The sequence below is a fragment of the Dipodomys merriami genome, unplaced genomic scaffold (assembly GCF_024711535.1).
Source record: "Dipodomys merriami isolate MVZ:Mamm:240054 unplaced genomic scaffold, mDipMer1.0.p SCAF_249, whole genome shotgun sequence".
NCBI classification, from domain to species: domain Eukaryota; kingdom Metazoa; phylum Chordata; class Mammalia; order Rodentia; family Heteromyidae; genus Dipodomys; species Dipodomys merriami.
The window spans coordinates 1,563,993-1,591,106 of NW_027203926.1; the positions used below are offsets into that span (position 1 = coordinate 1,563,993).

Below are 27,114 nucleotides of genomic sequence, written 5' to 3' on the forward strand. Positions count from 1 at the left end.
ACTGCCTCTCCTTAATCACAGTAACTGGTTCTCAGATACAAAAGTCAACCACTTCCTAAGTGTGTGGTTCCTTCAGTAATAAACATGGAATTTGAGTCTATTATTGTTGGTCTTTCAATGAAAAAATATCCTGTGGAGTCTATGACTAAGCTCTGGGATCCAGACTTGGGATCCACTGCCCAAACATCTGTCCCCTTGCTTTCTACAAAACATGCAAACTGAAGTAAAATTGCCTGGCAGCTCACAAAAATAGTCACAACACAGCAGGGCAGTTAACACATTTGAAATAGCCAATAAATCCTCTGTACTCTCTATCTTCCTTTTTTCTTTCCTTCCTTCTTTCTGCCTTTCTTTTCTTTCTTTCTTCCTTTCCCTCCCTCCCTTCCTCCCTCCCTCCCTCCCTCCTTCCCTTCCTTCCTTCCTTCCTTCCTTCCCCCTTCCTTCCTTTCTTCCTTCCTTCCTTCCTTTCTGTTTCTTTCTTGTTTACTTTCTTGCTTTATTTCTTTTTTTTTTTCTGCTACTCCTGGGCTTGAACTCAGGGCCTAGGTACTGTTCCTGAGCTTTTGTGTTCAAGGCTAGTGCTCTACCACTTGAGCCACTGCTCCACTTCTGGCTTTTGTGGTAATTAATTGGAGATAAGAGTCTCATGGACTTTACTGTCTAGGCTAGTAGCTAGGATGACAGATATGGGAAACATCATACACTAAAAAGACAGGCCAGTCTCAACCATTCATTTATTCAGTGGGCATGTGGATAGGCCAGGCTTTTGTCTAGGTGCAGGAATGGTGTGAAAATTCTCACAGTGCTCACTGGGAGGAGGCTGCGAGGAATGCAAAGGAAGGTATTTAACCCATCATTACACAAAGGATAAGAGGCTCTCAGGAATACTTCTTGGAGATATAACACACAAAGTGAATATCCTGAGTTTTATTATTTCTTTATTAGATGGATAACGAAGAGAGAAAGGAAGTGTTTCAGGCAGAAAATAGAACATGAACAGTTTATAAAACATGAGAATATGAAAGGGAAGGATCCATTTTCAGAGCTTTACATGTTAATTTCACTCAGACTCTGTGGCTGGATAGCCTTAAAATTGCTGTTAAAGAGTCTGCATTTCTTTTTAAGGGGCATGAAGGTCACACTGGTCAGGCTATCTTTTGGGAGTTACTATACTAGCTTCCATGGATTGGAGGTGGAAGAATCTGGAAATGAAATAACTCCCAGTGAAACCAGTATAGGAATGGAGAGAAGAAACATAGAAATGGATGGATTTGAGAGTTATTCATAGGTAGATATTCAAAGTTATTCATAGGTAGTTATTCATAGGTAGATGTAATAGTGTGTATGGCTGGGGGGATGACTTTTACTGAGAAGATTACACAGAAAAAAAATTATTTAGAAAAGGAAAAGTTCAGCCAGTGGCTCATACCTGTAATCCTAGCTACTCAGGAGGCTGAGATCTAAGGATCGTGGTTCATAGCCAGCCTGGGCAGGAAAGTCCGTGAAACTCTTATCTCCAATAAACCACTAGAAAACCGGAAGTGGCACTGTGGCTCAAGGGATAGAGTGCTTGCCTTGAGCTTTAGAGTACAAGGACAGTGCCCAAGCCCAGAGTTCAAGCCCCACAACCGACCACCCCCCCCCCCAAAAAAAGAAAAAGAAAAGGACAAGTTCAATTTTAGACATGGTAAGTTTGACTATAGAGCATTGAGCATATATGTCTGGGAACTGACTAGCATTGCATAACTGGATGGAGCTCAAAGAGAAGCTTGGGGTAGAAAAGCAGATCAGGGAATCATGGCCACAAAGACTGGGGAGTTGGCATCTCAGGTTAAAAGTTATTCCCATAGAAATTGGGAGTCATCATCATTCAGCTGAGTATGAGATGGATGAAGGTCACAGGATGCAGTACTGTGGAACAGCCAGATTTAGAGAGCATAAAGCAGAGATGGAACCAGAAAAGCAGGGGTCAGAGAAATAGAAAGGTTACTAGAAGAGCTCAGTGGTGTCATGAAGCCAAGTAAGAAGTTAAGTAGTAAGAAGTGGAGTGTAACAAAATTCTACAGGAAATTCAAGTACTGAAATGTGTCCACTGGATTCAGAGATGGTTCCTGGCATTTGTATGATTAACTTTGGGGCAGAAGCTGCAGACAGTGGGTCTGGGAGTGAGTTGGGAGATAGAGATAGAGATAGAGTTTAGGAATTTGAATCATGTGAAGAGAAAACAAACAAAAATCAGAAGTTACTTGAAGAACTGGTATGGGAAGGATGTTAGAAGGAAAGAACTGAAGGTGAGAGAAATAGGATAAGCCAGCACCATATAAAGGTCTTTGAGGAAACAGCTTTGCCACACCAAATTCTGAAGAAGTGATATCCAAATATTGTCTTTACTAGCGGTTCCATACCTAAGGATTCCTAAAGGTCAACTTAAGACAACAAAGACTTTCTCAGAAGGTGGAATAGAATTTTCCTCTTCAAATCATGTATTCTCAAGAGCCTTTGGGTTTTAGGAATTTTTATAAAGAATTCAAATTATAAAGCCGGGTGCCAGTTGCTCACGCCTGTAATCCTAGCTACTCAGGAGAATAAGATCTGAGGATCTCAAAGCCAGCCCAGGCAGGAAAGTCCATGAGACTCTTATCTCCAGTAAACCACTAGAAAACCAGAAATGGCACAGTGGCTCAAGTGGTAGAGCACTAGCTTTGAGCTGAAGAGCTGAGGGACAGTGTTCAGGCCCAGAGTTCAAGTCCCATGACTGACCAAAAGAAAAAGAAGAATTCAAATTATTTGGGTAGTCATTTCCTAGTAGCATACTATATACTTACTTCACTTACTGTGAAGACATTTTTCCTTCCACTTAGAACATGATGGTAATTCCAAGGAGAGAAGAAATGGGAGTCAATCTTGTCTATGGCCCTCCCATATTGACTTTTTGTAGGGCTGCAACCCTTCTACCTCTATGAGCCTGAGTAAAGGAGAAAGCAGGCAGCTGAGTGTAGGCAACAAGTTCAGAGTGTGCTGACTCTGGCTCCGGTGCATATTATTGTGGAATACCTTAGTATTTTATAGGAAACCCAGGTTTTATAGGTACAGAGAACATACTTCACCCCACAGACTAAAAGAATGCTACAACTACATGAGGATAATTAAAAAATTATATATACATACATATGAAAATAAAAAGGATGGGAGTCCATGAAAAAGATGGATATATGAAACATAATATCCATTTATTGAACAAAGGTCAGCTCCTTGTCTACCTTGTAGAAAAATTTGCCTGCCAAGTTAGTGAAACTGATTTTTAGGAGGATCCAGGCCTAAATTCCAGGAAGTTGCACATGTCAGATCTGGCTCCTTGGCCCCATATGCCTAATAAAGAGACATGAAGAGCAGAAAAGATTTATTGCTTGGCAGCCATCAGAAAACAGCATTCAGCCATCTTCAGCTGTATTTGGATATAGCCATTGACTTTAGTTTAAATAAGGAGAATCAGAGAGTAAAAATGGTATACATAGTTAAAAGAGTTCCAAGTCACAGGCAGGTTCAGAGTGGGTTGGAGGTCAGAGATGGCCTGTCAGTCCGTTGTCTCAGGAAAGGTTATGGGGAAGTTGTAGTCACTTTACCACTTGAAGGGAGCAGGAGCAAGCCAGTCACTGTTGTCTGGCAGCTGCTCTGTCCTGAGATTCTGGTGGTTCTCTTTGGGACAGTTTGCCTTTTGCCATGAGATGATAGGAAGAAGTCATTGCCTGCCTATGGAGCAGTTTGCCTTCCATACAAGAGGCCTGCCTTTTCCTGGAGGTGACTGCAAAGTGACTCAGTTCAAAGGGTACAGATGCAAAGTGGAGACCTGGATGCCTGTATTGTGTCCTGCTTTTAGTTAATTCATGGGCCCAGAAAAAACGCGGCTTTTATGTTGACTCTTACAATTGCTTGGTGAGCATGAAATTTGAGAACAAGAAATTCATTTGATTATTCTTAAGAGGGTATTCTTCTTCACTGTGAGAAAGAACTTTTCAAGAAAATGCCATATTCAAATCTATATACCAGGGCTCCTTCTCCCTCAGAACATGCTACAGATGCAATGACAAATTATTTTCATTGCCTTTTTATTCAGTGCAGATGACCCTGTCCCCAACACACTAGCATAGTCTTCCTCATTCAGAGTATAGTATTGAGTAGGACATACTCATATTCTGGATTTGATGAAAATGTAGTCGTTTTTGGTAGAAGAAACCTTTATCTGTTATATATTGGTCTTTGTAGTGTTCCTTTAAGAAGAACCTCCTGTCTTCAAGGTCAAGGGATCTTCCTCTAAACACTCTTACTTAGGAAAAACTCTAGAGAATGATTGTCTGTTGCTTGTGTGTGTGTGTGTGTGTGTGTGTGTGTGTGTGTGTGTGTGTGTGTGTGTGTGTGTGTGTGTGTGTGTGTGTGTGTGTGTGTGTGTGTGTGTGTGCATGCGCGGGGGGGGCAGGGGGGAGGGCACTGAAAGTTTAAACTCAGGGCCCTGCACTTGCCAGGCAGGTGTTTCACCATGAGCCACATTTCCATCCTTTTTACTCTATCTTTCAGATAGGGTCTTGTGGTTTCTGCCCAGGTAGGCTTGGACTATGATCCTCCTACTTATGCCTCTGACATAGCTTGGATGGCAGGGCATGCATCACCATGTCCAGCTTTTCTTGTTGAGATAAGTTCTTGCTAACTTTTTTCTTGGACTAGCCTTGAACCTTTACCCTTCCAATTTCTGTCTCCTTGAAATTATAAGCTCCACTTCTTGATGACTATTCAATGTTTACATTAACATTTAAACATTCTTCCAGTAAGTGAGGAGTCAATATTATATATTTATTTAAAAATAGTTTTTTATTCTTCTGATAAAACAGTAATTAGAATACATTTGGTTTAAGAATATGTGCTTCCTGTTTTTGATTTGCCTATTTACTTTTTGTCTGTTATCTGAGACTCAATCATTTTAATGAGCCACTGACTAGCCTATCTTTTTTTTTTTTTTTTTTGCCAGGGCTTGTACAATGTCCCTGAGCTTCTTTTTTTTTTGGGGGGGGGGGGTGGGTCCGGTTGTGGGGCCTGAACTCTGGGCCTGGGCGCTGTCCCTCAGCTCTTCAGCTCAAGGCTAGTGCTCTACCACTTGAGCCACAGCGCCACTTCCGGCTTTTTTCTTTTTGCTTATGTGGTGCTGAGGAATCGAACCCAGGGCCTCAGGCATGCAAGGCAAGTGCTCTACCACTGAGCCACCTTCCCAGCTCCTGAGCTTCTTTTTGTTCAAGGCTAGCACTCTACCACTTGAGCCACAGTGCTACTTTCAGCTTTTTCTGTTTATGTGGTACTGAGAAATTGAACCCAGGGCTTCATGCATGCTAGGCAAGTACTCTACCACTGAGCCACATTCCCAGCCTGTCATATTCTTGATAGGAAGTATTTGCTAATTGATTCTAAATTGAGTTGTTACATATCTAAAGTATAGCTATTCGTTGAAAGGTCCAGAGACACAGATGCTTAGATACTGGATGATGTTTGATGAAGTTTGATGGGTATTTAGAGCTTGACTGTCTCTTAACGAGAGGAACACTCATTCATACTGATATATGGAAGTATTGGTACTGAGGAAAAATGCCAAATTTTCCTCAGGTTAGAGCTTTAAATCCATCCAAAGTTAAGCCAAGAAGACCTGACAGTTCTGCTCTGTAAACAGTACAACTGGCATGACCTTGATCTGGAAAAGATGGGCAAGTGGGAACCCTGAGAAGGATGCTCCAATTAATCAGATTTTGACTGGCTGACAGGATGCTGGAAAGGATAGTCCACCAACTCAACATTGAACTCTAAAGCATAGCTTCCCATCTACCAGTTTTCCAGCTTCCTGGCTCTATTCTCATTGCCACTTTACTGGAAACTAGCTAACTGGAATTTTTCCTTTCAACACAAACCCGTGGATTGTCCACAAATTTCCATTAAGTTATAAATTGCCCAGAAAATTAAGGGAGCAAACAGGAGAGGGTAAGAAAAGGAAAAGGAATGGGGAGGAAGTGAAGAGAGCCACAAGAATTGTCCTGTGTAGAAAGGAGTTGCCATCGTTCAAGGAGACCTTTTGTGATAGTTAACCCCTCAGTGGCGTCTGGGAGCTTGGACTTTGGAAGAGTTCCCACCATTCCCAGGACTGGTGCGGGTGGCTTACTATACCTGGTTTGTTTTCTTCTGGGAGCATGTTTGAGTATCACACTAGATAGAAGGTATCCCTGTGACTAGCAGCCAGAGAAAGCCCTGGGCACAGGTCTTTGGTGAACTTCCATGGTAGACATTTCATATGTGTTGTCACAACTTATTGCCGGGGAGACTGAGCAGGTCCCATGTGACTCTGCTTAGAGAGGACCCTTGGAAATGTGTACCAGAGTTCCCCCTGTTTATATCCCCACATGTATCTTGTCGTCTTCTTCTTTTTTTGCGGGGGAGGGGGGTGTCAGTCATGGGGCCTAAACTCTGGGCCTGGGCTCTGTCCCTCAGCTCTTCAGCTCAAAGCTAGCGCTCTACTACATGAGTCATAGCACCACTTCTGGCATTTTCTGCTTATGTGGTGCTGAGGAATTAAACCCAGGCCTCATACATGCAAGGCAAGCACTCTACCACTGAGCCACCTTCCCAGCTCCTGTCTTCTTTTATTTTTCTTCATATTCTTCTATTGTAATCAAATACTGCCTTAAATATGACTATATGTGGAGTCCTGTGAGACCTTCCAGTGAATCATCAAACCCAAGGTAATCTTGGGGACCCTGCTACCTGTTCTGTGGTAGAACTCCAGGCCCATTTCTCAAGTGTCTACTATTGTTGCAAGTACTCTATGTCTCTCCAGAAATGTATATCGATGTCTACCTTTAATTTTGCCTTTTCCAGAATAGAATGTTAATAAGACAGGGTGCAGCCTTTTGAGTCTGGCTTCTTTCGGTGATCATAAATGCCTTTAAGGTTCATCCATGTTGTTGTACTGACCAGTAGTCTATTCCTTTTTAATTGCTAACTAAAATTTTATTGTAGGGTTGTAAGCCAATTTGTGTATTCACCAGTTGATGGATGGACATTTAGATTATCTTTAGTTTCTAATAAATTTGGGTAAAGCTCTTAGAAATATTTAGAATAAGTGGACATTCTCCACTTAGGTAAATACATAAAAGTGGGATTGTGTGGTCATATGGGAAATGTATGCAGTTCTACCTCAGTATCCTTGAATGATATAAAAATCCATGGATTTTTATGGTTAGAGTCATAAATAAAAAATGGCACGGTATTTGCATATTACTTATACACATCTTCTTATACATTATATTACCTTTAATTATCACCTTTAATTAGTGCTAAGTAAAGCGTTGTTATGCTGTATTGTTTAGGGAATAATGACAAAGAAGTCTACATGTTCAGTACAGTTACTATTTTCCCAAATATTTTGGTCTACAGTTGGTTGAATCTGCACATGGAGAAGCCACGGATATATTTAACCTCATAACACACTGACAACCACTTTTTCAAAGTGGCCGGTCCATTTGGTATCCTTAGCAGGAATACATAAGAGTTCTGGTTGCTCCAATTCTTTTTTTTTTTTTTTTTTTTTTTTTTTTTTTGTCGGTCGTGGGGTTTGAACTCTGGGCCTGGGCGCTGTCCCTCAGCTCTTCAGCTCAAGGTGAGCGCTCTACCACTTGAGCTACAGCGCCACTTCCAGATTTCTGGTGGTTTATTGGAGATAGGAGTCTCACGGTCTCTCCTGCCCGGGCTGGCTTTGAACCATGATCCTCAGATCTCAGCCTCCTGAGTAGCTAGGATTACAGGCGTGAGCCACCAGCGCCCGGCTGGTTGCTCCAATTCTTGATGACTATTCAATGTCTACATTAACATTTAAACATTCTTCCAATAAGTGAGGAGTAAATATTATAAATTTATTTAAAAATTAGTTTTTTTATTCCTCTGATAAAACAGCAATTAGGATACATTTAGTTTGTTAAGAATATGTGATTCCTGTTTTTGATTTGCCCATTTACTTTTTGTCTGTTATCTGAGACTCAATCATTTTAATGGTTTTTAATGACTTATGTTTTAGGGAAACCAAGTATTTCATAATGTTGAAAACATTTTTCTTGGTTACTTTTACTTTGATTATAGCATATCTTTCTATAGATGATAGATAAGGTCTGAACTCAGGGCCTCATGGCTTGCTATGCTGCTGCTCTACCACTTGAGCTACACCTCCAACCCCTAGTTATTTTTGACATGGAGTCCCACTTTCAGCCTGACTATGCATCTGAGCTGAAATCCCTCTGCTTTCAGCTTCCAGTTGTTGCTAAGATGACTGGTACATGCTAGCACATCCAGCTTTCATCTGTAGAGATGAAATCTTGTGGACTTTTTCTGCCCACACTGCCCTGGAACCTCAGTCCTCCCAATCTCAGCCTCCCCATGACTTGAGAAAACAGTTCATAACCACAAGTCCAGCTATGGGTTGAGAAGAGTGTCTCATGAACTTTTCTGCCTGAGTTGACCTTAAACCACCAGTCTCGGTCCCCATAAACTAGGATTTTGCCTAGCTCTATATTTATATTTTACACATTATGGTAATGAAAATGAAAAGATCGAAACAAGTGAATTTATGCATGCAAGATACATAAAACAAGAGGCTATTAAGTCTATGCAAGCAAAGTGAGTCAATTCATGCTGCTTCCACAACTACCCAGACTGGTGATGCAGGGCCAGGATAGATTTTTCTCAGTCTTTCCCACTGTCTGCAAATAAACACAGCTTGTTGACAAATGCAGCTGCAGCTGACAAGGAATAGCTTTATTAGGGTACATTTTTTTAAATTGCAGATATGGAAGAAGATTCATTTAGTAGAAGCAATGTGCTTATTAAAGAGACCTTCAATACACCAGATTGTTATGCCTTTTGGCTAGCACACAGGGAATTCCTGTCTGTAGTCTCAGTGACATCATTTTGCCGGAAACAACTCCTTTCCAGCACGACACTTAAACATGGGATGCGATCCTGACCACAAAGGCCTTTTATGCTCAATGTAATCTATGGGCAACAGAATCCAGGAGCAGCCAAATGGGGTGGATGGTAAAGAGAAAAAATGAAGGAAGAAAATTTCTTAGTTACCACACACAGAGCCTCTGTTGGCTCTTGGTTTTTGCAACTATTAACTCTTTTTTTTTTTTGTCAGTGTGGGGCCTGAACTCTCAGGCTGGGTGCTGTCCCTCAGCTCTTCAGCTCAAGGCTAGCACTCTACCACTTGGGCACAGCATCACTTCCGGCTCTTCTCTGCTTACGTGGTGCTGAGGAATCGAACCTAGGGCCTCATGCATGCAAGGCAAGCACTCTACCACTGAGCCACCTTCCCAGCCCCTATTAACATTTTTTTGAGTCAAGCACAAGCAAGTGCAGTCGGTTACATCTGCTGAGCGGAGAAGAGCACAATAGACAAGAACTGTGGGTTGGGGCAGCCTGGGCTTGGTAGAATCTGGTTTGCAGGAAGAGCTGATTTTGCACTCTACTTCCATCTCCAGTGCCTGGAGGTCTCTTAGTGTGCTCTCCTCCACCAAAACTGAATGTCAGTTGGTCCACTAAGTATCAGCCAGGCTTTAAGATGAATACATTCCTTTCCTGGCTAATGAACTGGAGTTGCCAGCCAATTAAAATATCAAAGGGTGGAAATAAAAATGTCATAGCAAAAAGCCAATAACTTCTCTGAGGTCTGTGGTTTAAGAGAACAGTGGGTCCCAGCACCACCACAACAAAGAGAAATAAATTAGTAAAACAAGTACATACATTGGTTATTTATTCAAATTTCCCCTCTTCCTCTTCTTTCATACCCACTCTCTCATCCCTTATACTCTTTATCTTCTCACCTGTGTCTGCCAGCCTTTCATCATATAATTTTCCACCTCTAACCTCTGTCTTTTGTTACTGAGTCATCACTGAGGTCTTGAGCTTCATTTTTGGCTTGTGCTGTTGTAAGTGAAACATGGACAATGAAAAAACAAGTTAAACTGCTTTATCCTTTATTCTGGATTGATTATTTGAAGAAATGTGAAGGGTACAAAATCTTTTCATTTGAGTAAAATTGAACATCTAAGAAAGAATGAGCCAAATAATTTCTATACAACTCTAATGAAGGATAATGGTGAAAAGCATTGGATTGGGATTGGAAGATTTACATCAAATCTCTGCTCTACCTTTTGTAAGCTATATAACTGGGCATATCCTTTAATCTTCCTGAGAATCATAACTTCAGTTTTCTATCACTTATCCATAAGCTTCTGGAGTCAGGAGTGCAGACTCCATGATTGTAAAAGATATTACACAGGGGATATCATCAATGAGAACAGTCTAGACAGCCTCTCCAGTTGAATTCTCAATACACCTAGAAAACTGATTCTGGGCCTTGAACGCAGAGCCTGGGTGCTATCCCTGAGCTTTTTTATTCAAGGTTAGTACTATAACAAACCGTATCTCCACTTTCAGCTTTTTTTTTTTTTGGTAGTTAATTGGAGATAAGATTCTCATGGACTGCCCTGGCTGACTTTGAACTTTGATTCTCAAATTTCAGCCCCTTGAGTAGCTAGGATTATAGATGTGAGCCACCAGCACCCCATTTTGATATAGATTTGGTAGAGCTGATAGCAATAATGTATCTACCTCTACATCATTATTTCTTTGTTGCTTTGTATGTCCCTCCCCCATAGTATAACCCCTGCTTTCACTGTATTTGATGTCCGTATAATTTGTGGAGGGGAAGGGGAAAAACAAGTCGTTTAAATAAGGATACAGGTGGACCCGTTGCAACAATGAGAAGTACAAGTCATTATGTCAAAAAACGAACTTTACAACTTTGGTGGGGGGGGGGGGGGCGGGGAGGATTGGGGGGCGGGGGGGGGGAGGCTGGGAAGGAATGGGAAGGGGAAACAAAGGAGGAGGCTACAATGCTTGATAAGAAATGTACTCATTATTTTGCCCATGTAATTGTAACCCCTCTGTACAGTATTTTCACAATAAAAAATAAATAAATAAATTTTAAAAAAAGACTGTACCCTCGGGCTGGGAAGGTGGCTCAGTGGAAGAGGCTTGCCTTGCACCACGTAAGCAAAAAGAAAAAAGCCGGAAGTGGCGCTGTGGCTCAAGTGGCAGAGTGCTAGCCTTGAGCTGAAGAGCTGAGGGACAGCGCCCAGGCCCAGAGTTCAGGCCCCATTACCGGACCCCCCCCCAAAAAAAAGAAACCAATCAAGTCACAGGAAGACCAAACACCGTAAGCAGACCAAGAGACTGGTTACAGAAACAGGGGAAATACAGGATCTTCCCATTCCCCCCCACACACCTGAAAAAATAAAAAAAAGAAATCAAAGAACAAATATATATTTAAATAAAAGACTGTACCCTCACTCTCCAGGAATTTCAGTGGTTCCTGATGGTTCTTGTTTACCTCTAACATGCTGGATATAAATTATACAAATTATTCTTGAATAAGTACTATCACATAGACTAAGACAAAGCCCTCACTGGGACTTTAAAAGCTATGTGGAGCAAAGCACCCAGTTACCCCTCTGACCATCCTTTATTTTTCTCCCCATTCTAGCCAGCATTCTAGCCAGGCACTATATTACCTCAGTGCTTTTGCATATACATCTACAGTTGCCTTAAATGCTCTTTACCAAAGGTGTGCATTTTATTGACTCTCAACATGACCTGCTCAGAGGCCATGTCTAATCAACCCATTTTTCTTCAACTTTCTTTTCCCTTCCCTTAGCACTTGCAATTACACAACATTCCATTTATCTTACTTATCTTGTTTATTACATTTTCCTCCAAACTAGAATAGAAATACCATGAAGATGAGGACATTTATTTGTTTACAGCTGTGTCTCAGTGCCTATGACAAATCTAGCACATAGTATAATGCACTCAATAATTGTTGACTAGTTGAAAGAATGAACAAAACATACTCCCCTCTTCAGTAACCATAGCACTACAAAACTTCAGTTCAAACCATTAAGTTTGTAGAAGTAGCACACGAATAGTGGACTACTGGAATGATTGAGCTGTGAGAAAAATGAATGAGCTTGGGGTGGGGGGGAATGTACCCTTCTAATAAGCCTGATATTGAAGGAGAGAAAGAAAAAAAAATGGTAGGGAATAAAAGGAATGGAATTACAAGTAAAGAAAATGTCATAATGAAAAAAAATAGTGAATTCATTCATTCACTCACTGATTCATTCATTCATTCACCCAACTTGGGGATAAGTCCATGAAAAAAGCCCCTGTCCTCAGGAAGCTTATTTCCATTTGTTGTATCATATATCATAGTATCATAGTATCAAGCATTATGATATTGGACAGAGCAAAGAGCAAGGAGCTCCCATAGGTTCTCAGTCAGAAAGAGCTTCCAGTTATAAAAGATCTTCTCTTCAGCCATTAAAGGCTGGATTCTGATAGGGAAGAGAAGTAGGAAGGGTGGGAGTCCCCAGAAAGGGATGTTACAGATCAGAAAAGAGGCAGTGGTGATGAGAACTAGGGGTGAGAGTGGTAAATATCACCATAGAAGAAGTTGGAATAAGAGAACCTGAGATAAAGAAAATAAGGAAGAATCTTTTGTGCAAAAGGGTTTCAACATGTCACTTTATGCACTCTGCTCAATGAAGAAAGGGTCATAAAGCCCCTAAATGTGAGGTCTTTGGTGAAGAGGAAGGAAGATGGCAGACCATTTCTAGGAGCTGGGGGAAGGGTGGAACCAAATTGAGACCAGTCCCTCTGAGCTTCACTGTCAACACAAAAAGGACCACAGCACTTTGCTGATGTTTACTTACCAGTGTCCAGCATTGGCTGTTTTCTAATAAGGCTAAGTGTGGAAATTGGAAACAATTTGAATTTAGTCATTTGAACTAGATCTACCAAGTAAAATCCTGTTGCTTTTACCTGAAACACAACATGTCAGTTTCCCAAAGCTATTTACAGGTGGAATAATGTTTCAAGATATTATACATTCTAACTGAACATCATGATGATTTAGAAAAATTTTTAAATCAGGTTTTTTTTTAATTTTTGCTTCTGATGTAGCTAATTGGCTTGAATCAATCTGTATTTTCTCAAAGTTGAAGTTACTACCTGGCTGTAGTTCACTCTTTTAAACAGACAAACCCTTTCACTTGTCACATAGAGAAGAAAAAGACAAAGGATGACAGCATTTAATTCCCCAGTATAGTGATCCAACTCATAGGAAGAAAATAGTATTCAATTTAATATTTTTGGAAAAGTTATTTCTTGAAATTGTTTCCTGAAATACCATTTTACATTGTATGATAGAAGTCACATTTCTGTGAGTCCAAAAGAGGCTCTTCATGGGAAAGATGGTGAGTGTGAATTTTCAGTAATAAAACTTGACCACAGCAATAGCTGGATCTGAAAGAGCTCTGCGGGTATAAGAAGTGGAAGGACCATCTGAGTCGTTCCCCTTTTATGAGCATGCCCGGATGTGTCCACTTACACCTCCCTGTCTAGCACCACTTCCTGAGAAGAGTCTGGTTTCCTGCATGTGATCAAGCCCTGCGCAACTATCTAGCATGTTTTTCATTTAAAACAAAACAGGGTTTTAGTTACTCCTCTCTGGACAATTCAGATTAAATGTAAACAAAAGCCACATTTTTATAATAAAGAATTTGAAAATTATGAATGTACATGCCTATACATTCCTATACATTCTTTTTTGTATCAGATCTTGAATAAGAAATAGAATAAAATGAACACGCAGAAGGACTACCAGGTTTTAAACTACTTTTGATGGCTTATATTAAAAAAAAGGAAACTGATTGTAATTGATTAGTGTTACATGTTACAGCACAGTTGTCTGCCATAGTGTTAACACAAGGGTTTTTGTATTAATGCTGTGTGCTACCCAAGCCTGCCAAAATGTAATTACACAATCACTATTCTGCTGTTGCCATCACAAAAGTAAGAGCTAAGAGCTCTTAGGGCACAATTTTTTCAGTAAATACAAGTATGAAAAATGAAATAAGATTATGAAAGACTTGACTATATTCTGGAAATGCAAACGTGGAAAAATGTATACCCTACTGCTTAGTGATCATAAGGAGTTAGGAAATATTTTCTTTAGGAGAAGGAAGGAACAATTATAGTTCCATCAAGCTAGTTCCCAATTAGGACCTTTGAAGTTTCTAGTCCATCTTTGTGGATGTTTCTATTCTTTCTCACCTTTTTTCTTATCATCCAGGTCTTATCACCAATGTCACCTATCCTGACATTTTTCTTAGTCTAATTCCCTTTTCCCCATCCCTAGCTCTGCTGCACTTGCTTTATAACATTCCTTGGCTTTAATTTTTTCTTAGCCCTTATCATGATCTGAAATCACTTGCTCATGTACTACTTTTCTGGTTTATCTGTCTCCCTAACTGAATTGTAAACTCATGGCCCATGATACTTTAAGTTCTCATAGACTCTAAGTTCTCATAGACTCTATTTACCCATTGTGGAAACAAATCACTGGTGAGAACAGGATGTTATACTGATGATAAATTAGGTCCATCCCTAAGCTTGGGGGGAAATCAGATGTCTGAACAAAATGGAAGTCATTTTGGAAGGCAGAGGGGGAAAGGGCACAAATGTTGTATATTTCATTGGCCCTTCTTCATTTGGGAGCAATAGATAACATATCACTAAAATGACTTTTCCTTTTTTGTTCTATTTTGCTAGTCCTGAGGCTTTTACTCAGGGTCTGGGCAATTGTCCCTAAGCTTCTTTTGCTCAAGGCTAGCACTCTACCACTTGAGCCACAGCACCACTTCTGGCTTCTTCTGTGTATGTGGTACTGAGGAATTGACCCCAGGGCTTCATGCATGCGAGGCAAGTATTCTACCACTAAGCCACATTCCCAGCCTGGTAATAAGACATTTTATCCTCATGTTTTTATTATTCGATCTGCTAGTAAAGACTGCTTCAAGATTCTGGGGATTGATGATAACTGGAGACTTAAACAATTATAGTCTTCTGAATAAATTGCAAGCTTTTGCTTAAGAGCATGAGGAAAAATCCATAATTTCATCATCTGCCCTTAGCCAGGTACTGCAGACCAGGAAAAATTGGAGGAGAGACTTGGAGGTCCTCTTTCAGCTGCTTTAATCCCATCCTGTGTACTTAGTGAAGACTATTCTGAAGAACCCATCTAGTTTCTATATGCTTCTTGCTTATGTTATCCTATCTTTCTTCCTCAAAACTTAAGAAGTTTGAGGGGCTGGGGGTTTAGCTCAGGGGAAGAGCTCCTGCCTGGCGAGAGCAAGGCCCTGAGTTTGGTCCTCAGCTCTGGAAAAAGAAAAAAGAAAAAAAACTTAAGAAGTTTGAGGATAATTTGGGAGGTGAATGAGGAAGAGTTTAAGATGTCAGAGTGGCAAGAATGGTGTAACCACTCAATTTCCTGTTTACTTTCTCTCTATGATCTGTTTCAATCAAGCTAACTTCTCAATAGTTCTCTCCAGGAGTTTTTCTTTCCCTTGACAGGGTGGGACTAAGGGCAGAAAAGATAATATAAATGATGTCCTGAAATAGTCATAGTTCCTCAGGTTCTACTCCATTACCAATAGTTTACTAACATGTAAGGGTGGTTGAAATGCAAAAGGTATTATCAAGTCAGAAAATGTCATGGAGTAGTAGGATTTGGTGTTTTATGAATATACCTGATACTTTTAAGAATATTAAATATTCTATGGTAAGTTTTTTTTTAAATGAGGTTAATCCTGGTTGTTGTGTTACTTGTATTTTTGATAGATTTACATTACCTACTAAACAAATGCCCAATTTGAGAGACTTCCCTCTTGTTCCATATCTGATCAGTGGCCTAATTTTGTCCATTCTCCGATGTAAAACTGACACAGTCTTGACCTTTATCACAGTATGAACAAATCCTTTTGTTCTTGAGTGATTTCCAGATTACTTTGTAAGTGCCCCACAGATAAAGATTGGTTGAAAAGTGTTTCTGGTGTCTCCAAATAGCTATCACAAAACCAGACATAAAAGTGAGGAAAGTCATTGTTTATCGATTTCCTGTTGATTATTTGTCTTTTGATTTTGGTTTTAGATTCTGAATTGAAGAAATTTTGCTCCAAAAACATCCTGGTCATCCTTGGTTTCTCCTCTATCATAGCTGTGATAGCGTTGATTGCTGTGGGGATGACCCAGAACAAACCATTGCCAGAAAATGTTAAGGCAAGTCAAATCCTATGTGCCCTCAAGTAGCCTCCCTTCTACTTTCATGTTTTAAAAACTCTAGATTCCATAATGAGAACACATGCAATATTTATGCTTCTGAATCTGGCTTATTTCACCTACCATGATCTTCAGTGCCAACCATTTTCACTCCATTGTAAACATACCAATTTAAAATGTCATTGAAATGACAATAAACCTGTCTTTAAGTGCTCAGATGATGCCAATATACTAATGAGCACATATGGACATGTGGGTAGTGATATACCCAGATGTTATCCTGACTAGGAGGTTATGGCACATATGTATAGAAATATATTCTCTTGTTTCTGTAAGAGTAGAAAGATGCATGTGTATGCCAGACTTGTGAAACTTTTCCCACACACTCAAATCACTTGCTGTGTAGACAGAGCCATGGGGTTATATTGATGTCCTTTTGTCACACAAGTTCAACCCAGTGGGCTATGTACAGCCTTGTCAGAACAGAGCTGATTCTGTTACATTGTCCGTGTTCTCTTTCCATTCGCTGTTGAGTGCTTTTGGTTCTCTTGGCAAAACTTCACTCACAATGGAAGCCTCATGACATCTTGGTTTTGCTATTTGTTTATCAGCTCCAAAAGCACACCATTGCTTTCTTGATTTGACCTTTTTGCATGTTTGGTATTGCATCATTGGAAAGCAGGCCTGCCTAGAAGGCAAAACCCATGACACACTTGAGCTCTGTGTTCCCAGTGAATACTGTGGTCGTGGGTGGCTTTCCTTCATTCATCAAGTCTGTTCTGTGTTGTTAAGTTGCCCTGGCAAAATGGAACAGGGTCTTCAGTGTGAGTGCATGAAGAGCAGCCATAGGTGTTAAAGTGAATCTTTATAGCAATATCACCAACTTATTTTACAAAGGTAACTTTATATGTGAAAAGTAGTCATTTGTCAAAGTTACACTTTAATTTTAGTAAGATTTCTGAATTTTTTTATATTGGAATGAACTATTGGATACTACAGACACAGAACATTTCCATTACTGCAGAAAGTTCTATTGGACATTGTTGCTCTCCAGTATTGTTAAAAATATCTCTGAAGTAATTCAAAACTAAATTGAATGACTAATCCATATCATGAAAAAGTTTACAAAATCTAAAATAAGGGACAAAAATGGAAACTTCTTTATTGTTAAGGTTTGTAAATTAGTACCCTGATCATCCTACATATCATGGGGATGAATGTAGAGCTGTTACTCAGGGGCTCTGTTTCAGGGGGTAGTTCCAGAACTTCTCCTATAGATAGTGAAATCTGCGGATGCTCAGGGGCCTTATATAACATGGGGTATCATCTGCATAGTACCTATTTATTCTAGTGCCTTATGTGGAACAGACCCATTCACCAAAGCCTATTCTACTGTGTCCTGTGCATGAAAGCAGAGCCTTTATGTCCTAAACAACCCCAACTGGCCTCACCTCCTAACATGATTGCATTGGGGATTAAGTTTTCAACATGTGAGTATTGGAAGAGGAAGCATTCAAACCATAGTCTTACCACTACTTTATACTAGACTGTAAATTCTAACCTGTTAGGATGGGATTAGGAATCATATAGTTCTACTCTTTCCCATTCATTCATTCCTTCTTTGTGCCTAAGTAGACCTACCCTCAGATAGCTTACACTCTTAACAGAGAATATAGAATATGGAACTTAAATAGTCATTATAATATATAATTACACCATGTAGTCAGTTATTTCCTTAGAGGAAAAATATAGGCATTCTAATGAACTCCTCATGTGAAGGGATTAGAGAAGTCCAGGATCCCAGGAAAAGGAGTTTCTAGGCAAAGGCCTAGAACAGAAGCTTTGTGACCTGATAATTGAAAACAGCCTATGCCACTGGAGTTGTTTTCTGAATGAAGAGACTCATATGAGAAGGTTAAATGCCCTACCTCTTGCAGAGACATAAGCAGGCCACCTGACATTCCAGTTTTCTCTTTCTCCACATCTAAGAGACCTATCCTGAAGGCTGGCACTCTGACATTCATGCAGGTAGAATTACCTCCATCCTAGGGGGCATCTGCCCTGAGTCCATATATACTCCATATAAGAGCCTGTATCTCCAGTCTTCACAAGGGCCCCTGCACTTGTGGGCACTCCTGCCAAGAAAGATCATTTCTACTGTTCTCTCTTCCAGACCACGTTCTTTCCTGCGGCATAGCTTGTGGAGCTCTATTATGGTCAGTAAAATCACATGTACCATTCCGAACTAGCTTAGGACAAAATTGCATGTACTGTAAGATGACAGTATTTTTAAAAGACTACAAGAAAATATATAAAAAATAGCTTAGTATTTTATTAATAATAAAATGCCCAGGTAGAATCTTAAACATCATTCCCCCTCTATCTTTTGTGTAATGTTTAATAAACTTTTAGCTCTTAAAATACAAAATCATATTGCAATGATAATATTAAGGGAATATCAGATCTCTTCCCACACTTGAATCTTAATCTTTGATTTTTCTTTAATATGAAGGGCATATCACTTTTCAAAACGCTTTAAAATGAGGTACAGAGAAACACTGGGTTTCTTCATTGCAGCCTTCTCTAAGGTATTCACTAGGTAGTGGATGGTAAATCCAGAAAGCAGTAAAAGCAGGGACATCTCCCAAATAACAACTGCTGCTCCTCCTCCTCCTCCTACTTCTCATCTTCCTCCCTCCTTTTTCTTCCTCCTACTTCTTCTTTCAGTACTTGAGTCTGAATTCAGAGAATTGTTCTGCTCTACCATGTAGTTGACTCACACCATCAGCTTCCCTCCCCCACATATTTTGCTTTATTTTTTCAGATAAAATTTCTTGTTTTTGCCTAAGCCAACTTCTGACCAAAATCCTCCTGTCATAGATGAAATTACATGTGTACTCTACTACACTTTGCTTATTGGTTGAGATGGGATCTTGCTAACGTTTCGCCTGGGATGTCCTCAAACCATGATCCCTCTGTATCTTTCCTCCCAAGTAGTTAAGATTTTCAACTCCCCCACCTTTTTGGATGGTTTATTTTTTGCTTTCTGGAACCTCTGCTGGAAGAATGCTGTGGTGCTGGAAAGAGAACAAAAGAATAGGCTCTCTGGGCTTTAGGTGCACTTTGTAGCCATGGAAGGCAGACTCTTCAATCAAACTAAAAACTTAAAAAAAAAAGTCTATGACACAGTTAAACAGATTAGCTTTCTGGTATGTTGTCACAGAAGGAGAAATGTCCTAATTCTTGCACTGAAAGGCCCTCTACTTCCTTCCTAGATACTTGCACACAAAATATAGCAAACTTTCTACTACCTCAGTGTCTGAGTGAGGCCCAGTAAAGCAGGCTGATGGAAGCAGGGCTGGTTCCTTGGCTCTGCTGGAAGGGTGGCTTTCATGGCAACAAAGCAATAGAACAAAGTTAGAATAGAACGTCCTGGTTCCAGATAAAGGCTGCATGCTGCTGCCGACTTGCTTTTATTGTAGCTACTGTGGTTGAAACAGTTTCTGGCAGGAAGAATTCAGGGGTGGCACTAGGGAACAATAGAGTTTTCTACTGGGTAACCCTGAAGGCTGTTCCTGCATCCTGGGAGCTTTCCCACTGATCCAGAGGCTGCACACCTCCATCAGCATCTCTCACTGCCCACAGTAGCACCACATCTGCCATTTCTTGGATTCCTTCCATTGCAAGCTAGCTGCAGAGCAGTCCAGCTTACTTCTTTGCTGTGCCCAAAGCAAATATGGAGGTCATTTTCTTTCCAAGGGTATGGTGCCAGTTACTAGAGAGTTACTTGATGTGCTGTGCACATCAAGACAAGGAATGCTGGGAGGTTATGGAGGGTCAAAGGTCCTCAGGAGCTCTGCACAGTGATACTTCCTGGGTGTTAAACGTGAAATGTGCACACTACCTTTAGCTGTTACTACTAATGGTCAAGGGAGGTCTCTTAAGTCTTCTTGTCTTTTCTCCCTGGAGGTTATTAGGTCTTATTAAATTATAAGAGGGGTTATTGGGACTTATTAGATTATAAGACAATGTATGTCACCTATATCACAATATTTATCATAATATACATATATAGAATAGGCAAATTAAGTATTTTCTGGTGACAGATCACACTTTGAAGTATGTAGCTCAAATGTACAGCCAAGTGTGTCAGTTGACTCACATTTCAGAAGTGCCTCTTCTTTTGCTTGCCTTTTGTTCTCCCCCCACTTCCCTCATGTTTTCTTTTTTTTTTTTTTTTTTTTTGGGTCCGGTCATGGGGCCTGAACTCTGGGCCTGGGTGCTGTCCCTCAGCTCTTCAGCTCAAGGCTAGCGCTCTACCACTTGAGCCACAGCGCCACTTCCGGCTTTTTTCTTTTTGATTATGTGGTGCTGAGGAATCGAACCCAGGGCCTCTGGCATGCAAGGCAAGCACTCTACCAATGAGCCACCTTCCCAGCCCCCCCTCATGTTTTCTCTACTATAGAGATGATTAAAAATGGCATATGCCACCAAATTATCACAAGCCCATGCAAATGCCATTAATCAACCATAGCATTTTCCTTCAAATAAGCTCAAGAATATAAGCAAATACATATGATTTGATTTAAAAAATGAGCACTTGGACAATCTATTCCTGGTAGATATTCAAAGAAGACCTAAAGATATTTCCACTAAATGAAATGTACAAGAATATTCCTGACAGCTATATTCACAATAGCCCCAATTAGAAACAACCCAAAAGTACATCAACAGTAAACTGGGAAGAATACAGTGCATGCATATAATGAGATACTCACAGCAATGGAAAAGGATGAGCCATATAGTTCATAGGCATAGAATGAAAGAAATGAGACTTAAAGGAGTCACACCCCAAGAGTCCGCTTTTTTGCAGTTCAGAAACAGGCAAAACTCATCCATGGTGATAGAAATCAACATGGTAGTTACTTTTGGGGTATCAGTAAGCCTGGTGGAGGCTAGAAAAATGTTCCAAAGAGCACCAATTCTAAAACCCTTGCCTAGCCCTTGCTGTTGTGTTTCTGGGTACTAGGTTTTCAACATGAGGTCTTGAGTCTGACCCTGATTCACATATATACTAGATATACTAGCGTATATCTTGCATGAATTAACCTTTTTGTAGCTCCTCACTTATACAGAAAGGATAAAGATAGCATCTACTTTTTTGTATGTTTTTTATTGTAAAAATACTGTAGAGGGGTTACAGTTACATGAGCAAGATAATGAGTGTATGTCCTATTGAGCATTGTTGCCTTCTCCTTTGTTTTCCCCCTACCATCCCTTCCGTCCCACCTCCACAACTACCCACCCCCCACCCCTGAAGTTGTAAAGTTCATTTTCAACATAGTGTAGCATCTACTTTATAACTGTTCTTCATGCCATTTCTCTCTTCTCCTTCCTTCTGAGTCCTTTGATCTCCTCCACTCTTACAGATCTGAAAACACAACATTTACATATCCTTCCAAATATACTGAATACATTTTAAAGTTATATTTTAATTTAAAAGCAAATATACTTAGAATTTTCTATCTCTCTTTAACATAACTTCAGTCCTGTTCAGGGTAAGAGGACTAGTGGAAGTGGGTAGGACAGAGCGAGAAGGATGATTAATACAACCCAAATACTATATGTACATGTGTGAAATGTTACAGTGGAACTTGTTGGTTGGATAGAGAAACAAGGGATAAGGAGAGTGACAGAAGTGGTAAGCAATGCCTTGCATGCATGAGGCCCTGGGTTCGATTCCTCAGCACCACATAAGCAGAAAAAAAAGCCGGAAGTAGCGCTGTGGCTCAAGCGGTAGAGTGCTAGCCTTGAGCTGAAGAGCTGAGGGACAGCGCCCAGGCCCAGAGTTGAGGCCCCATGACCGGACCCCCCCCAAAAAAAACACCAAAAAAGAAGTGGTAAGCAAACCATGATACATTGTATGTATAAATGAACATGTCAAAATGAAATGCTTTTGTACAACTACTTGACACTAGTAAACAAAAACCCCAAACTCTCACAATTCTATGCTTGCTCACTGAAGATATTTATATGCCTACATGGCCCTCAGTGGATTAACTTAGTGGTCCCCAAACTTGTCTGCACATTACAATTATATGGAAGAATTCCAAAGCTGAGGCCATATTACATCACAGGGATGGAATATTGGCTTCAGCCTCTGAAGCTCTCCAGGTGATTCCGTTATGTAGACAAGTTTGAGAACTACTGAATTAGTTGCTTTCTGTTCTTTCCACGAATGTCTCAACTATTTCGGTGGAGTCTCTGAATCTTCGCTGAAGGTTACAGTCCCTTAGGAAGCCTCTATATCCCTGCTGCTCAGGCCTCACCCTGAACATCTCTAGTGTGTAGCCGGAATTAAGAACCCTGTTCTCCAGGGATGCAGGTCCTGGGAGATCTTATGACTAGAGTGACTCCAGTTCCAAACTGACCAATGCTCTTCAATTAGAATGCCTCCCCAGTGGCATTCCCTTTCTTTTTCAAGCTGAATATGGAGAAGAATGATGTGATACTGATAAGAGTTTTCTTCTGTCCTCAGTATGGGATTGTGCTGGATGCAGGCTCTTCTCACACAAACTTGTACATCTATAAATGGGCAGCTGAAAAGGAGAATGACACAGGAGTGGTGCGCCAGATAGAAGAATGTAAAGTGAAAGGTAAGATGGGAAGAGGAGGGGTAGACAGAGATTGGGACAACACAAGAGATATTTGGCAAGTAGAACACAAGAGAAAAGGGAGTTCCAGGGACAGGAAGTCAAGTGAGGATCACAGTGTATTTGCTATGTCATTATCATTATAAAATAATATTGAAATCAGTCCTTGATGATGAAGTCCTTGAAGAATAGGCAAATTAAAAACAGTTATATAGTGGGGAGACTGAAGGTGTATGTATGTGATAAATACTTATTTAGTATGTATGAGGAACTGGGTTTGATCCTCAGCAACCTGTTCCCCCATACATATACAATAATTGAGTAACTAACTCGCATCCACATTTATGTAATGCACTGATTAGGAATTGAATTCAGTTCACCCTCATAATCTCCTACTGAGGTTTGTATTCCTATTTTTTAAAGATGAAGGTACCAAAATTGAAAGGTTACATCACTTGGTTAACTTAATAAGTGATAAAGTTTTAGTTTAAAACAAGGCATGCCCAACTTAAAACCCATATCTGGGCCAGCAGGTCTCAGAAATGGCATCAGAACCACTGGGATTTAAAAACACAAATATTTTAAATTTCTGAGTTCACAGATTTGAGGGAGAAGACTGAAAACTTGTATTCCTAACACATTCCCAGGTAATACTAATGCTGCCAAATCCATAGAACTGCTCCTGTCCTCATCTTTGTACTCTAATCTGAAGCTTGGTGAAGTTTTCAAACATCTTCACACTCTCTATAAGCAAGAATGAGCAGATCACTGATGCTTAGGGATGGGATCTTGTTTTGCAGGAAAGAAACCAAAAATCTGGAAGACTACTGCCTTGTAAGTAGCACCAGAACCAAGCGAAGCATATAGGTTTCCTAACTATATTCCAGGCTTCTCACTAATTTGAACCATTGCATTATATCCTGATTGTTTTCCCAGACAATTTTCTTTTCAATTTATAATCCATGGAGGGTTATTGACACTTTGGTTCTCGCCACTCCCCTCCATCAGTACCCCAACTGCACCACTTACATCAACATAAGGTATAATCACTTTAACCTTTGTCTCCCTTCACCTTTTGAGGGAGGAACCTACTGTTTATTTTCAGTCAGACAGTTAATCCAGATCTCAGAAAGAATTGACTTTTAGTCTAACGGTCTGTGAAGTCTACCCCAATTTTATAACTTAATAGTAGAGAGGAGACAAGAGAAAAAATCTTCGAAAGAGAAGGATGATGTTCTTGAAACTCTGCCTTATCAACAGGGAGAAAGCACTTGACTTTCTTAAGGTTTCCGTGCTTTATTTCATTGGCCTTTTTAAAATTGATTATCTTCTAATTTTAGAACTCTTCTTTCATCCATTAGATGTCTCTCCTCTGAGACTCAGACCATGTGTACATGAGTGTTCAGACTAATGAAGACAATAGCTTCCCCCCTCAAGAAAAATTGAATACTTACAGCCAGATTTTCTGAATCAAAACACATGCTTAGAGATAATTTCCTCATTATGATTAATCTGTGAGCAGATAATTATCTGTAAAGGAAACCCTCACCATGAAGCATTAATCATGTGATATTTATCTTAGTGTGAGAGAAAAATGTTGAGTGCTGACTTCAAAAAGCTTGCAGAATCTTGGCTCCAACCTTTCCCTAGCAACAGTTAGTTTTGCTCTAAAATTGGAATAACAGTCCTATTAGGAAAGCAGGAGATTGGAGTGGAAAAAGTCACTAAGGAGGCATGGCTTCAAATCATGTTTCTTCTAACAGAGAAAAAAAAAAACTCCACCTCAGAAATTTTAGGGCACAAGTCATGATTACAAAGCTTGTTAGCAACACTTCTGTCTTTTCAGTCTGATGCCCTGAGGAGTCCACTCATTTTGTAACTTATTAAGTAAGCAGGAAGATAAAAGAAAAGCCTATCCAGAAGTCTGATATTCTAAGACTCTGGTCTCATCAATTTGGAGACAATAATAGCTGGTGCTTATTTTAATTTTTGTTCTAAATATAATCTTTGCTTAAATCTTCTAGTAACTAGTCTTATAAATTAAAAATTTGTGGAAGAATCACCCAAAAGTAATTAATAGAGTGGCTATTGATCTATATGAAAATCTGAGGAACTGTTACACAGTTAAATATAAAATTGTGCCATCTAGTGGAAAAATTACTGAACACCAGACAGACCTAATCCAAAATTTGAAAATTAATACCAATGTTAGGACCAGTGACTTAACTCTCTAAGTACCACCACCTCATTCATATATATATATATATATATATATATATATATATATATATATATATATATACACACACACACATAAATCTACATGAGGAAATTATTTTTCCTTGTATTTTCTTAGTAAATACAATATTTTTCTCTAATATTGTCAATGTGTATCCTATACTTTTTTTGTAATAGTACTAGGACTTGAACTTTGGACCTCTTTTACTTAGCTCTTTTGCTTATGTCTGGTGCTCTACAACACAGCCATGCTCCCATTTCTGGCTTTTTTCTGGTTATATGAAGCTCAGACCCTCTTGGATTTGTCTGCCCAGGCTGGCTTCAAACTGCAGTTCTCAGATCTCAGCCTCTGAACTCTGGGCTTGGGCACTGTCCCTGTGCTCTTCAGCTCAAGGCAAGTACTCTACCGCTTGAGCCACAGCACCACTTACCACTTCCGGTTTTCTAGTGGTTTATTGGAGATAAGAGTCTCATGGACTTTCCTGCCCTGGCTTGCTTTGAACTGTGATCCTCAGATCTCAGCTTTCTGAGAAGCTAGGATTAAAGATGTGAGCCACCGGCGCCCAGCTAGATCTAGGCCTCTTGAGTAGATAGTATTATAAGGGTGAGCCACCAAAACCTGGCTTATACTTAAAAAAAATTACCACCTTTTATATCTTTCCTTAGGTCCTGGAATCTCAAAATATGTCCAGAAACCAAATGAATTAGACATGTACCTGACTGAATGCATGGAAAAGTCCAAAGAAGTGATCCCAAGTTCTCAACATCAGGATACACCTGTTTATCTGGGAGCCACAGCAGGCATGCGGTTACTCAGGTACAGTAGCATGTAGGGACCAAGAGTGGATACTAGTTAGAGGCAGTGCAACTATGAGAGGACCACATTCCCCCCCAACCCATCTACCGCTCAAGTTATACATACTCCAAAGTCCATTCCTAGATAGGAAATTTCAGCAGGTGAGCAATACAATACTCTTTAACTCATAGTATGTACAATGGAAAGACTAGGTAGCTAAAAAACCCTACCAATCTCCCCATGGAAAAGTTGAGAAACATTAATCTCTGAGATTTGAGGCTGAAGATTTAGTCAATCAATATCTGGGAGGAAGATGACTAGAAGAGATCCACAGATGTCCTAAAGCAAATAATCACAGTTTACACATCTTTACTTGTTACCTCTTGGTAGCAGTGTTCTTTGTATACTTGTTCATCCACCCATCCATCCATCCATCCATCCATTCATTGATTCAATATGTGATGAGCTTCTGCTCTGCCCAGAATATGCAGCAGGTGACTGAGCCCTCAAGAAAATATGCTTCCACACAGAATGAATTGTCCTTCAATAGAGGGATGTTTGGAGCTGCTGTGGGAGCTTTTGGCCCTGCCCAGGATGAGAAGCAGCCAGAGAAGGGGATATATGACCTTTATCATGACAGACAACTTGGAGGGAAAGGAACGAGTGCTATTTGCAAACAGACAGCAGTCATCCAGTGGCTGCCTTTTATTAAGCACTTGTGAAGTGTCAGGCACTGTTTGAAGCACTAGGGATTCAGCAGTGAACAAGGCAAATTCCTTGACTTCATGGGGATTGTGTTCAAACGAATGTGCAACGGCAGGGAAATTAAGAAAACCAAGACATAGTCCAGAGGGCTGTATTTCTGCACAGAGAGGAGATAGAGTAATAGTAGCAACTCATGTTTATTGAGCCTCTGCTACATTTTTTTTTTTTTGTCAGTCATGGGGCTTGAACTCTGGGCCTGGGCGCTGTCCCTGAGCTCTTCAGCTCAAGGCAAGCACTTTACCACTTGAGCCACAGTACCACTTCTGGTTTTCTGATGGTTCATTGGAGATGAGTCTCACAGACTTTCCTGCCCGGGTTTGAACCACAATCCTCAGATCTCAGCCTCCTGCATAGCTAGGATTACAGGCATGAGCTACTGGCACCTGGCAACTGCTACAGTCT

General features: G+C 40.2%; 1 protein-coding gene across 4 annotated transcripts in view; it reads left to right on the top strand.

Moving 5' to 3' along the window:
- The window catches only part of LOC138836122 (ectonucleoside triphosphate diphosphohydrolase 1-like), a 96,065-nt gene that overhangs the window by 50,046 nt on the left and 18,905 nt on the right, over nucleotides 1-27,114 (top strand). For all 4 annotated transcript variants that reach the window (XM_070034643.1, XM_070034641.1, XM_070034640.1 and 1 more), the window contains 3 exons: nucleotides 16,133-16,260; nucleotides 22,799-22,916; nucleotides 25,818-25,968. In XM_070034643.1, the coding sequence (XP_069890744.1) occupies nucleotides 16,133-16,260; nucleotides 22,799-22,916; nucleotides 25,818-25,968 (397 nt within the window). The remainder of the gene's footprint in view (nucleotides 1-16,132; nucleotides 16,261-22,798; nucleotides 22,917-25,817; nucleotides 25,969-27,114) is intronic.